At 44.0% G+C, this 12,678-nt stretch overlaps 1 protein-coding gene across 1 annotated transcript in view; it reads right to left on the reverse strand.

Moving 5' to 3' along the window:
* The window catches only part of LOC119576661 (dynein beta chain, ciliary-like), a 143,775-nt gene that overhangs the window by 34,485 nt on the left and 96,612 nt on the right, over positions 1-12,678 (reverse strand). Inside the window, 25 exon segments of the mRNA XM_037924310.1 lie at positions 188-370; positions 814-1,056; positions 1,233-1,408; positions 1,556-1,781; positions 2,563-2,700; positions 2,830-2,889; positions 2,891-2,974; positions 3,293-3,425; positions 3,632-3,799; positions 4,132-4,280; positions 4,705-4,875; positions 5,110-5,197; positions 5,199-5,248; positions 5,418-5,582; positions 5,732-5,936; positions 6,181-6,374; positions 6,592-6,756; positions 9,384-9,522; positions 9,689-9,858; positions 9,993-10,135; positions 10,529-10,682; positions 10,849-10,977; positions 11,069-11,339; positions 11,723-11,964; positions 12,147-12,270. Of these exon segments, the coding sequence (XP_037780238.1) occupies positions 188-370; positions 814-1,056; positions 1,233-1,408; positions 1,556-1,781; positions 2,563-2,700; positions 2,830-2,889; positions 2,891-2,974; positions 3,293-3,425; positions 3,632-3,799; positions 4,132-4,280; positions 4,705-4,875; positions 5,110-5,197; positions 5,199-5,248; positions 5,418-5,582; positions 5,732-5,936; positions 6,181-6,374; positions 6,592-6,756; positions 9,384-9,522; positions 9,689-9,858; positions 9,993-10,135; positions 10,529-10,682; positions 10,849-10,977; positions 11,069-11,339; positions 11,723-11,964; positions 12,147-12,270 (3,970 nt within the window).

A 12,678-nucleotide genomic window follows, 5' to 3' on the forward strand; every position in this document is an offset into this window, starting at 1 on the left:
TGATCAGTAACTAAGTATATATTAAAGTTGCGTTTCAAATGGTGCTCATTTATATTCATTGTTGGAAATAATTCTACTTTTCTGTAAAATATAGCTACTGAAATAAACATATTTGTGGGATATTTCATTGTTTTCTATAAGGCCAGTTGAGAATAAAAGATAATCTGCCCCTCTTCCTTCCTTATACCTTGAAGCCCAAATCAAGCTCCTTGAGAGACATCCGGATGATGCGGATGAGGAGGTTCATCCGCTCGCACTCCTGGAAGGCGACCACGACGTAGGGCGTTCGCTCCTCCACCTTGCCCGTGATGTCGGCCATGTTGAACTCCTCGGGCAGTTTCTCCAGGATCTCATCCAGGGTCTGCTTCACCTGAAAAAGGCATGGGAAGTGGTTTTGTGTCAGCTTGGAATGAATCCATTTAATGGATTGAAAATAGATGACATACACGAATATTTCCTTTCCTGTAGAATTATTTCACAGGAATTGAAGTTCTGGTTAAACACTGATAAACAATATGATTACATAATTAACTGCCACTATTAGGATCTAACATTTTGCTGACTGTGAAAATAATGGTCATCAACTGGTATAGTCACTAATCTTTATATTTCTTTTGTTTCATTCATATTGCTCATATTCACAGTTGGTCTCAAAACCTTTAATCATCGGGAAGGTTACGAACATCAGCAAATACTGTGTTTCATTATATATATATATATCATGAATAGTGTATGCTGAAAGACAAATCCAAAGTCGGATACAAAGCGACTAAGGATACGACTAAATGGCAAAATGTCACAGAAACCCCTTACCTTGTCTTCTCTTGTGATAACGACACCTCCTGTGTTCCCCATGTCTCGCGGTTGGAGCTCGAACACCGTCTTGAAGAGGTGCTCCGACGTCATGGTGAGGAATCCGATCTCGGCATTGGGGTGGAGGCCGTACAGGTGGGGCGATTCTTGGGGGAGACACGTATCTATGTAGCTGTGGTAGCCCGAGTAATCCAGGTTGGGAGGCGCTGGGAAGCCTGGTGCGAGGTTCAGCTCTCCATCCAGCTGCAGAAGGTGGTTAATTAACAGAGGGTTAGAGATTCAGGGAGATCACTACATTTCGTTTGTATGTCCTTTTCTCTTTTTTAATCAAAAGAAAATAAGAGAACCACTAACTCGAGTGGTTCAAGGACTATAATCAGAAAAGGAACACAATGGAACAAATCCTATCTCGCAGCTACCTGGTCTGGGTGCAGGAACTCCTCAAGGTATGTGCGACACAGCCTGCGGTCCCAGTCGTCCGTGATGTGGCCCCCATACATGATCTCCCCGAAGAGATAGCGGAGGTCCTCCCAGGGAACCTTGCTGTTTGCCTCCAGGTAGTTGAACAGGACATTCACGCTGATGGTCAAGTCACCTGAAAGAACCGACAATTAATCTGTATATCTTTACTAGGATAAATCAGTAGATAGTATTTGAGAAACAAGTTTTTACTTAGTAGGAAGATAAATTTATTTTGTATGTTCTTCAATAACTGGATGGCCACATCTGTCCCTGAACGTACCGGTGTTGAATGGGTAGGGTCTGTTCCATCCCTGCGACCCGAACTTTCTCCTCTCCGCGACGCATGCGTGGAAGTAACACAGAGAGAACAAGAGGGATTTGAATTCAGCCTCTTTGGAGCACATTTCGAGCGTGTCCTGCGTGAAGTTGTAGAGCGCCTTGTGGAGGTTGGCTTGCATGCCCCGAGGTGGCTCGTTTGTTATCTTGATGGCCGACTCCAGGATGCCCTGTGGCAGGTGAAGATTTTTTTTTATCATATTGTCTGAGATATCTAAAGTTATTACCAAAGACAAAACATACAAATTCAATAGGTGCAGGCATATTCAAGTATTGAGTATGATGTACCTCTTCATGAACCAAACAAAACAGGCATGGTGAAACAAATAGATGAATCAAGCAAAAAATCATACAACAAATTATCAAATCAACAACCAACAATGCAAAAGGAATGAGCCATACAAAAAGAAATACGGAGAACCAAATAGAAGGAAATTTGATGAACTAAACCAACAGACAAATGAAGCAAACAGATAGAGATAGGATAGTTCAAATACACAATAAACAATGAAAGGATCATGCAAGAAGGTATATGATAAACTAATAGAAATGAATACAATAAACCAGACAGAAACCGTCATGATGAAGTAAACATAGTGAAACAGACAAATAATATGTGATAAACCAAACAAAACGACATACAATGATCCGAACAGAAAGGCAAATGACGATCCAAACAAAAAGACATTATAAACCAAGCAAAAAATGTATTTTGAATGTTTTTTTAATTTAATTTTTTAAATCCAAATTGACATGATAGACCAATTAAAATATTAAACATAATGACCAAAACACATGCGACAAGCAAAGCAGAATTGCATATAATGAACCACAAGAAGACATGAAGATCAGAAGGAAAAGACATAAAATGGGATCAAACAAACACATGGATAACCAATAAAAGGGGAAAATCATATGATGAACAAACAGAAAACATAATAAGAGACAGACTTGTGGCAAAATGTGGTTCTCGGGTTTGCTTGCTGGCTCAGCGCTCATGAAGACCCTGTATTCTTGGTGAGCTCCGTCTGCGTGAGCCTCCAGCTTCTTCTCCAGCTGCGGAAGCCACTGCCTCACCAGATGAATGTTCTATGGAAATAAATAAATCATTTCTGTATACTTGAATTCTTGGTGTTAGTAATGTTTTTTTTTATACATAGTCTTTTTCTACCAATACGTGTGTGATAAGTACACAGCAAGGGGACCTGAATGTCCGACCTGCAGGATGACCCAGTGGCCCTCTCTGGAGGCGATCTGAATGGCCTCCTCCGCCACCTTTCTCCTGCCCTTGGCCCAGCGACACGTTGTGCAGACGCCGGTTCTCGCAGGTGTAGCCCAGGCTGTGCCCGAGCCGCTCGACGTCCTGTGGCAGTCATTGAAGGAGGGGGCGGGGAGGGAAAGCAGAGGGAGACAGGGAAGGAGATTGGGAGAGAGAGGGGGGTGAGAGAGGGAGTGAGAGGGAGAGAGGATGTGAAAGAGAGAGAGGGAAAAGGAAAGGTAAAGAGGGTAGTGGGAAAGGGAAGAGAGAGAGAATACAGTAGTTAAGGTCGAGGGACTGAAAGGCTATCAGTATTCACATGCATACATAAAATGATTAAGTGAGAAGTACACAGGTATAGATATGAATAATGGATTCAGTTGCGAAACAAAGTAAAAGTTCCCAATAGCTCCTGAAAGTGACCTTGAGAGGGTCGACGCCGGGGGAGAGGATGAAGAAGATAGGCGTGGACGGCCCACTCTCCTCGTAGCTCTGCGAGAAGTCAATGTTCTCGCCCTCCACGTACTTCCTCCCCATCCGCTCCTCGATGAACAGCCTGGAGGTAGGAAGCAAAAGGGCGGATCAGGCTTTCATAATGAAGGTGTAGCTGTATATATCGGTCAACCCTTTATTTCCCATTTATTTCGTATGCTCTTCCTCTCTCTTTATATCACACACATTCTTTTCCCTCACGTATTCCGTGTCTTTAATCTTCTCCCTCTTCAATTCCACTTATCTATTATCCAAGACAATGTAACTCACTGCATGGCGTGCGTCATGCGGTCAGGACGCAGCGCCCTCATGATGACCAGCCGCTGCACGTCGGACTTGCCCTTCCAGTCTCCCGGCAGCTTCTCCTTCTCGGGCGCCTCGCACTCGCAGTACATGCGCCATCGCTTCACGCTGTTCTCCAGGTCGCGGTCCAAATTTCTGCAAGGGTTTAACATTTCATAAAAGCACGGACATTAATAAGTGTTCCGGTTAACTCATCGAGACAATCAACATTGCTGCAAATTATTATAAATGTATAGCTGTAGCAAAGGTGTTAACCTTTATAGATATGTACATTAACAATGCCCCCCCCTCCAAGGCAATCATTCATAATAGTTGCAAATCATGAAAAAAATAGCTCTGAAAATACACAGTTTGCACTTGAAAGATTATTTGCAGTAGTCTTGGATATATTAGTCTTTATATTATTCTTATGAATACCATTAAAGGTTTTCTCTTTGTAAACCGTAAACTATAAACCGCGTCTGTACCTGAATTCGTCGACCTGCGAGAGGGAGCGAATCGCGCCCCAGTTGTTGTTGGTGATGAAGTCGATGGGCGAGACCACGTTCGGCTGAATCGGGAACCGAAGCAGAAGGTCCAGCTCGATGGCGCCCACCTCGCCCTGGGAGGCAAGGACCTGAAAAGGGAGACGTCATGTTGATCTGCTGTCGAATACCACCAATACCGTGTAAGAAACAAAGCAAATTCAGTCTAATTTGTGACTTGTAGACATAGGAATTCAAGGGTTATTTTCTTGGAAAGGCAGATATCAGCAGCAGCAAAAATAAACTGAGAGAATATGGGGTCATGAAAGTGAATGGCTGCAGTGAACCAGAGGAAACATGCTCGCAGTATTGCATGTGGAGCAACATAACAACGAGTATAAAACCAATAATAATGAATGAACAATACCGTGCAATGCCGAGCCAGATCACATATTAAGCATTCATCGTATTTCTTAAAAGACGGTATAAGAATGAAACTGAAGCAAATTAATGAATGTAATAAATCGGAACGTGAATTGAGAATTTGACCGCTGCGCAGCGACGGGCGTGGCTCACTTGGAAGGTCATCTGGGCGGCAAAGATGAGCTTGTCCTTCTCGAAGAGTCCTCTGGTGGTGTAGAGGAACACGCTGTACGTGATGGTGTCTATGAGGGCATTCACGCGCAGCCGCACCTCGTCGTTGGCCTCCGAGCGCTCGATGGCCTGCTGGAACACCACTCGGAACGCCTGGCGGGAGAACAGGCCAGGGGGAAATGGGCTGCAAGTTCTATTTGTCTTCAGAGAATTTAGCAGTAGAAAAATATCAAGGAATACAAAAACATACGAAACAAAACACTGAATATCAGATGAAAACTTCGAAGTTCATTAAGCCACAGGTCAAGTCATCCCTTCAAAAACTACACTCTGACAGCCAGCCGATCTTAAGGCGAAGTTTCTCACTGACCGAAGGCGAAAACCAACCTTAAGAGAGAACTGGTAGATGGGGTTGATCTTGTGGAGGTCGTTGAGGATGAAGTAGAGGAGCGAGGCTCGGGCGGCGGCGGGCGGTAGATTCGCGGGCCTCGTCGATCTGCGCGCTCGTGTTGCGGGCTTCGGCTACCTGCGAGGAGAGGAGGAAAATGGCGATTCTCTTCCTCATTTCTGATTGCAGGGTACAGTAGCTTAGTGTGTTAAACTGTATTGCTTTTAACTGCAGAATGCTGACGAGATTTAGTCTGCTTCTAATGCAATGCAAAATGTGCCACAATATAACAGAAGGGATAACTTACCTTCTCCTGAATCTCCTGGGCCGTGGCCTTCGTGTGCTCCAGATTCTCCACCAAAGCCGTGTCTCCCAAGAAGTTTCCTCCGGCGGATGACAGGCGGCTCAGTAAGTCATCCTCCAGGTGCTTCAGCTGAATCTTGAAGTCGTTCTGTTGCTTTGTCAAGTTATACTGAAACGCAAGAGAAACAGCGTCTGTAAAGCCCTAGGATGTCGCTATTTGGCTATGTTGGGGATCTTATGTTAACAGTGCTAGCTAGCTGCTATATTTTGTCAGGTAGTTATCCACAGTTAGCTCTTCTAAAAGCCACCAAGAATTACCTTGAGCTCCTCCAGGTCTGGCCTCTCGGCCTTCACGACCTCCGCCAGCAGCTGGTCCTCGAGCCCGTCGCGCGTCACCGTGAAGTTAATCAAGGTGCATTGCGCCTGCAGTTCGGGCTTGTAGTGCGGGTTGGCCAGCTTGGTGTGGAGGATCAGCTGGAATGTGTCGTTGTATTCGATTTCCCGGTCGCCGATTTTAAGTGCTCTGGGAAAGGAGATTCGCGCTTGGTTGAGGTTGCATTTGGCGATAACAACAAATTTAATGATGACAATTTCGTATGAGAAATGCAAGAGGCACTGCTACTAAATTTGCTTTTGTCACTCCTAAGACAACTATGTTTACAAACTTTCAGTTCCTCTTTTACTAAACACCTTTCTTCACCTTCCCGCCCACCCACAAACCTTACCCCTCTACCCACTCCCACTCCCTCCCTCTCCGCCCCTCTCACCTGCCGCGCTTGATAAGGTTCTTCCCGATGAGCGGGTCGAGCACGGGGTCGAGGCTCTCCGGGAGGTTCTCGATGAGGACGGTCTCGCCCCGGGTGATGGCGGCCTCCAGGACGTCGATGGAGTTCCTCTGGTCGAGGCGCACCACGATCAGCTGTTCGCCGTACCTCGCCTTGATCCACTTGATGCCCTGGAGCTGTGTGTGGGGCAAAGAGTGGAATGGTTGGGTGTTGAAAGCTACCTGCTACAAGATTTGCTTGTTACGGAAGTATATTTATTATAGTGAAGGACAATAGATGGAGTCTTGCTCAGGAATAACTTGAAGGAAGGAAGGAACTCGTCTATAAATGCCTGAAGCCATAGCCCTGCAATCAGTTCCCGAGCTTCAGATAATTCAACAGTGTAGCTTGTACCTGCGGGTCGATAATGAGCGGCCATCGATCGGAGTTGGTGAGGATGATGGCGTTCTCGGTGGACATGCGGTCGGACGGGAGGCCCTCGTTGTTCCAGCCGGCGATCGTCGCGTCGTCCGTCAGGAGCTTGATGGGGTCCAGGTTGTGCGTGATGGGGATCACGGGCTGCAAGTGGGAGGGATGGTAGTGTCTTTGCATAGATGAATAAAGTACAAAACATTGCAAAGAATAGAGATTGCATTTCCAATATCTGAAATTAGATAATACTAAAAGCATGTTAGCTGGAGCGAAAGAAGCAGGTCGTCATTGGGAACCTTTTAACGATTTGGATGACTTAAACTTGAATACTCATCGGCAATAATTTTTGATTTGGACCCAGCATTTTATTTTTTAATATTCTGCTTTGCTTAATTAATTGCTTTCATATTATTTACATTAATTCATAATTCAAACCACGATGGTAAATTAATATTTATAGTACTTTTATTTGAAATACCATTTTCTTATTAAAAATGACAAATGCTTTACACAGCCAGTTATCCCTTTAGGCATGCAAATCCATGGAGTTAGCAGCAGAGGTTGGTAAAGAAAACAGTTATCGATAACAATGTATAATAGGAATAAAGTATAAAGATGATAATAATATGAGTAGACAAGGATTATTCACAGGAGAATGAGACAATAATTGAGTTTTATATTTACACTGCAGATCGACGCACGCTCTCGTTTAGAGTTTTGATGTTTATCTCTCTAAAATCTAATCAAAAGGCAAAAAGAAGATTTAAAACGTGTTAGAGCCCGAAGCTTTTTCATACTTATAAATACATTGGTTCACTAAACTACTTTCTAGATCTCTACCAAGTGCAGGATAGCCGACGTGTCTCCCAAGGTACGTCCTCGCACTCTAGGAAGTCGACAGAGAGCCCTAGACACTCTTCTTCATGCTAGAAAGGAAAGGTCAGATCAGTCTTTTTTCCCCCTGAAGGTGTTGATAAAGGAGTTGCAGGTGGCCTTCGGGAAACAGGCGAGTTCAAGGTGGAGAACAAGATGGTAAAGATTGGTAGCTCAAGTGTCGCATTAATCAACGTTGAAAGGTTATAATTCCATTGTTCTTATGCACTGATAAAGCATGACTTTATTGTTCTTGGTATAATTCTATTATTTTTATGCACTGATGGGGTATAGTTCTTTGCTCTTATGCTCTGACTGGGTATAATTTTATTGTTTTCTTGTTCAGAATGAAGAATATCGACAGCGGGAATGGTTTCAATTCAAAGAAGGGAAACATTGAAGTGGTTGATGTCGAGGAATGATTGTAGAGTGGAAGATCGTGCTATTGTGTTCTTAACACAAAATGTTTTTTTTAATAAAAGAGAAATATTGAAGCGCGGTAATATATATATATATATATATATATATATATATATATATATATATATATATTATATATATATATATATATATATAATATATATACATATGTTTGTGTTATGTGTATGTGTGTGTGTGTATGTTTACATGTGTTGTGTATGTGTGTGTGTGTGTGTGTGTGTGTGTGTGTGTGTTGCGTGTGTGTGTGTGTGTGTCTGTGTTTGTGTATGTGTGTATTTATATTTATATTCATTCACACACACACACACACACACACACACACACACACACACACACACACACACACACACACACACATACATATATATCTATATATATATATATATATATATATATATATATATATATATATATATATATAGAGAGAGAGGGGAGAGAGAGAGAGAAGGAGAAAAGAGAAGAGAGAGAGAGAGAGAGAGAGATGTATGTGCGTGTGTGCGTGTGTGTGTGTGTGTGTGTACATGTGCTTAGCTACTGAAGAATATCCATTATACACACTCCCTACATTTAACCGGACGATGATCAACAAATTTTGACGGTTATGATAGTATGATTTCAAAGGACAATGTGCTGAGCTTGAGGGGACAATGAGGCATAAGCACGCGCAGGTTATTTGTGGAATGGAAACAGTTACCATCTGGTCATAATCTCTTTGCATTGAACACTGTCGAAGAAATATGAAAAATTTGTTCCAAATGTATAATCCAGGCAAGTGAGATACTCGACATCGATAAAGCTTCATAGGAGAGAGAGAGAGAGGAGAGAAGAGAGAGAGAGAGAGAGAGAGAGAGAGAGAGAGATTGATTCGGCTGTAGCATGGAAGAGGATATTACCCGAACATTCAGTAAATTGAAGGAAATACACTGGCTTCTGAAGTACTTATGAAAAAGAGTTTAGCTGTTCTGGAAAGAGGTTAGAAAATGGCAGGACAAGTAGGATATTACACATGTACAGACAAGGGGTTAATATTCACTACAAAAAAATCCTACAAGACTAATTCTAATTAATGTGCACGGAAGATAGTCATGAGGCTGAGAAATCAAACAAAATAAATATAAAATCTACTGGTGTGAGAGAATGGATGTCATAACAGGGAATGATGATGACTCGTGGAAGACTATGGTAATGTCATCTGTACCAAGGCGTCTTCACAACCCGTGAATCCTTAACACAACTTGCACAAACAACGTGTTCTCACATTCGTCGCCTGCAGAAGACACGTCCGCAAAATCGGGTCGGTTGGCATCGCCGGAAGGAAGTTTGGCCGAATCGACGATGATGTGAATGATGAACATATGAAGATATGGAAAAAGCGGAATCATAACAAATGAAATAATTTTTATAATTATACCAACAAACTTAAAGACATTCTGAAAATACAGGAAATACATGTGTCCTACGTTGAGCTTCTGCAGGAGAGGAAGCCACAGCTTGTCCATGAGGTCGCGTCTGTAGTGTTTCGTGAAGCAACCGACGTAGGAGATGAAGGCAGCCACCAGCAGGATGTCCCCGGGCAAGGTCTTCTCTGATGTGTGCATCCTGAAGGGGAGAAGCGTAAAATTACGTCAATGGTTTGTGGCTACTCGGACTAAAAGACAAGGAGGGGCAGCAGGAGAGGTTGGAAATCAGAATATAAAATGAAGTTAAAGAGAAAGAGAGAGCGAAAAAGGTGAGAAAAGAGAGACATAGACTTAGCCTCACTTACTGCGCCACGGCTTCAGCCCAGCGGATCTTCTCCGAGGACAAGCCTCCGACCAGGCGGTTGGCGAGGGCGATGGTGTGGGCGGTGCTGTTCGCTTCCTTCTCGCATCTCATTTTCTCGGCCGTCGCTTTGTCGAACTCTGCCTGAAGTCGCGCCAGCTGTTCCTCCAAGCTCTGTAAGAGAAAAAGTGAATTTAAGAAATGAAACACCTTGAATCTGAGAGACATAACTAACAAGCGTGCTGAATAAAGAATCCAAGGGACAGACAAATAAGAAAAAGGGAACTATCGCCACACTGAACGCTCACCTTGATCTTGGAGATAATGGCGGTGAGGCGACTCTGGGCCGCAGCCAGCTCGTTGTTGGCGTCCTCCAGGGCGCGTCGCTTGGGCTCCACATCGCAGTAAACCTCGTAGTAACTGATGATGTTGATGACCCACGAACACAGGCCTGAGGGAACGGCAGGGTGTGTGAGATCTACTTCCAGGCGAAATATAACAAATACAGAGGTCTAACACAGCGGCCTCACTGAAACTCCGAATTAATATGTATTGAGTAAAAGGAACAAGAGGTTGTTTGAGGGATCACCTTTTTTATTATCATTTAGGGGCATGGTCATAATATTACTGTGACGCAAGATAGCAAAGGAATGCGTGACAGAAACTGACCTTCAGATGTAGTCCTTAAACCTTATGCTCAATAAATTCCACGCCTTTCTAAGCAAGTTCCTTACGCACAATACATTTCCTAAATAATAACAGTAGTAATAAAACAATAGCTAAGCAGCAGCTTAACAAAATAATAACAATAGAATAAAAAAAAATATATAACAGCAATCTATACCTGCAGCAGCTACAGACTTGGAACGGATGAAGTCTGGGTTGAATTCATTGTCCTCTAGATAAGGTGTAATGTTCTTGATGATGTCTGGATGAATGTTTTCCTTGTCGTAGTTAATGAGCTGGTCCAAGAACTGGTCCACCTTCGCCATCATCACCTGGTGGAAACAAGACAGATGGATGATAATAAAATGACATAAAGTTTGTATACAATACTCAATAAAACAGCCTTTCCCCTTTAGAGCCTGTTTTATATATATTTTTTTTTCTGGACTGCTTTCTAAATACAAAAAGGAAATGAAGGTCAGTGATTCAGGTCTTTACCTTGGCTGCTTTCCAGGACCTGTCCTTTGGAATTTTACCATTGGGGGCCAGCAGCACCATCACGGCTGCCGTCACTCTGTCCACGCCCGACGGAGGCGACCCGAAGGATTTCAGCTCCGTGAGATTTGCCTGCGGAAAGCGTTAGATTAGAAATCACTTGCTCAGCCATTCACATCTACATATAAACAGGGCCTTGTTGACAGTGTCCTTGGTCTTTCACCTTGTTAAGCGTGTTGAGCGCTTCCTTTGCCGCGACGAGGGCAGGTTCTGCCTTGACCAGGTCCTCCTCGCACTCCTTCCGTCGCTTGGCCACTTCGGCCTCGATGATGGCGACCTTCTTTTTCTCTTCATGGCGATTTCGTTTTCCTTGCGACACCTGTGTGATGGAATAATGTTCTAGAGATGACAGAAAGGAATGAGAACCAATGTAGTTACAATTATATCGCTTTAAAAGTACATCTAGTTCATCCAAGAAAAAGATGAATATGAAACTAATTACCTGGCTGTGGAGAGGAGAAGAGGCGTCGATTTTGGAGCCATGACGGACGAGAGTGAGCTGAGCTCGACTGAGAGAAGAGAGCGCGGGATTGAGCGATATCTGATGGTTAGGCAGGACTTATCGCTAGTCTGTTTGTCGCAAAATAGGTTGTCAGTGAGTCGAGGACTGTGTCTGATTTTAATGCAATAGATGTGTGTACCAGAAGAGAGAGAGAGAGAGAGAGAGAGAGAGAGAGAGAGAAAGAGAGAGAGAGAGACAGAGAGAAAGAGAGAGAGAGAGAGAGAAAGAGAGAGAAAGAGAGAGAGAGAGAGAGAGAGAGAGAGAGAGAGAGAGAGAGAGAGAGAGAGAGAGCGAAAGGAATAGAGACAGCAAGACTGACTCGCCTGTGTGGAGGTCGTCCTGAGCTTCTGCAGGCCGTTCTGCAGCCTCTCGATCTTAGCCTGGAGTTCCTGGTGCTTGGCCGAGAGGAGCTTCGTGTAGAGCGAGATGAAGCCCAGGAAGGTCTTGGGCGTCGTGTAGTTGTAGCGGCGGTCGTTAGTCAGGTAGAGTCGGCTCATGTCGTTCACGGACGTGTGGACGTGCGCCATGAACTTGGACACGGAGCCTCGCAGGGATTCCTGCCAAACGTCATTATTTATGCATCGAAGTGAGAATCATTCTTAACATCGTTTGCGCACCAGATTAGATTATGATACCTTCCTGTGTTTGTAGGCGTCATTGATATCTCTATACCATATCCGAATTACCATCTAGGAGAAATGACGGTACCTTACTAGATATTAGTAGATAAGTTACTTACAGGAAGATACTCGAGAGTTCCGAGGAATGTTTCTGAAACGGACACCAGCGCCTCCTGCGGCCATTCGTGGAACCAGTCAATGGTCGTGCAGCTGATGATGGCGGGGAACTGTCGAGCTCGCACTCTGACGAAGTGCAAACAGATATTCTTATTCTGCTTCGGTTCATTTCTGTCTCGCGATATATCTTATTCTCCTACTTTGCCGGCAAACGTCCCTCGAAGGTCAGACATACCTGAGAGCGGAGCCGACGGGCGAGAAGCACAGGACCATCTTCAGGTTCTTCCTCACTCGGTCGATGAAGAACCTCCAGCAGTTGTCGCGCGTGTCCTGCTGACCTGTGCTCTTGACCTGAAGGTTGGATAGTGTTTGTGTTTGTGTAGAGGAGGCAGACGGCGAGGAAAACGAGTGAGAGTGTGGTAAGAGTGAAAATGTTTTGTGTAATTGCACAACGATGTATGTCGAAGACGAAGGGGAGAAGTGTGCAAAGAGGGAAGTGCGAAAAACGTCATTAGTAACATTAAAATTACTTTC

The sequence above is a fragment of the Penaeus monodon genome, chromosome 9 (assembly GCF_015228065.2).
Source record: "Penaeus monodon isolate SGIC_2016 chromosome 9, NSTDA_Pmon_1, whole genome shotgun sequence".
NCBI classification, from domain to species: domain Eukaryota; kingdom Metazoa; phylum Arthropoda; class Malacostraca; order Decapoda; family Penaeidae; genus Penaeus; species Penaeus monodon.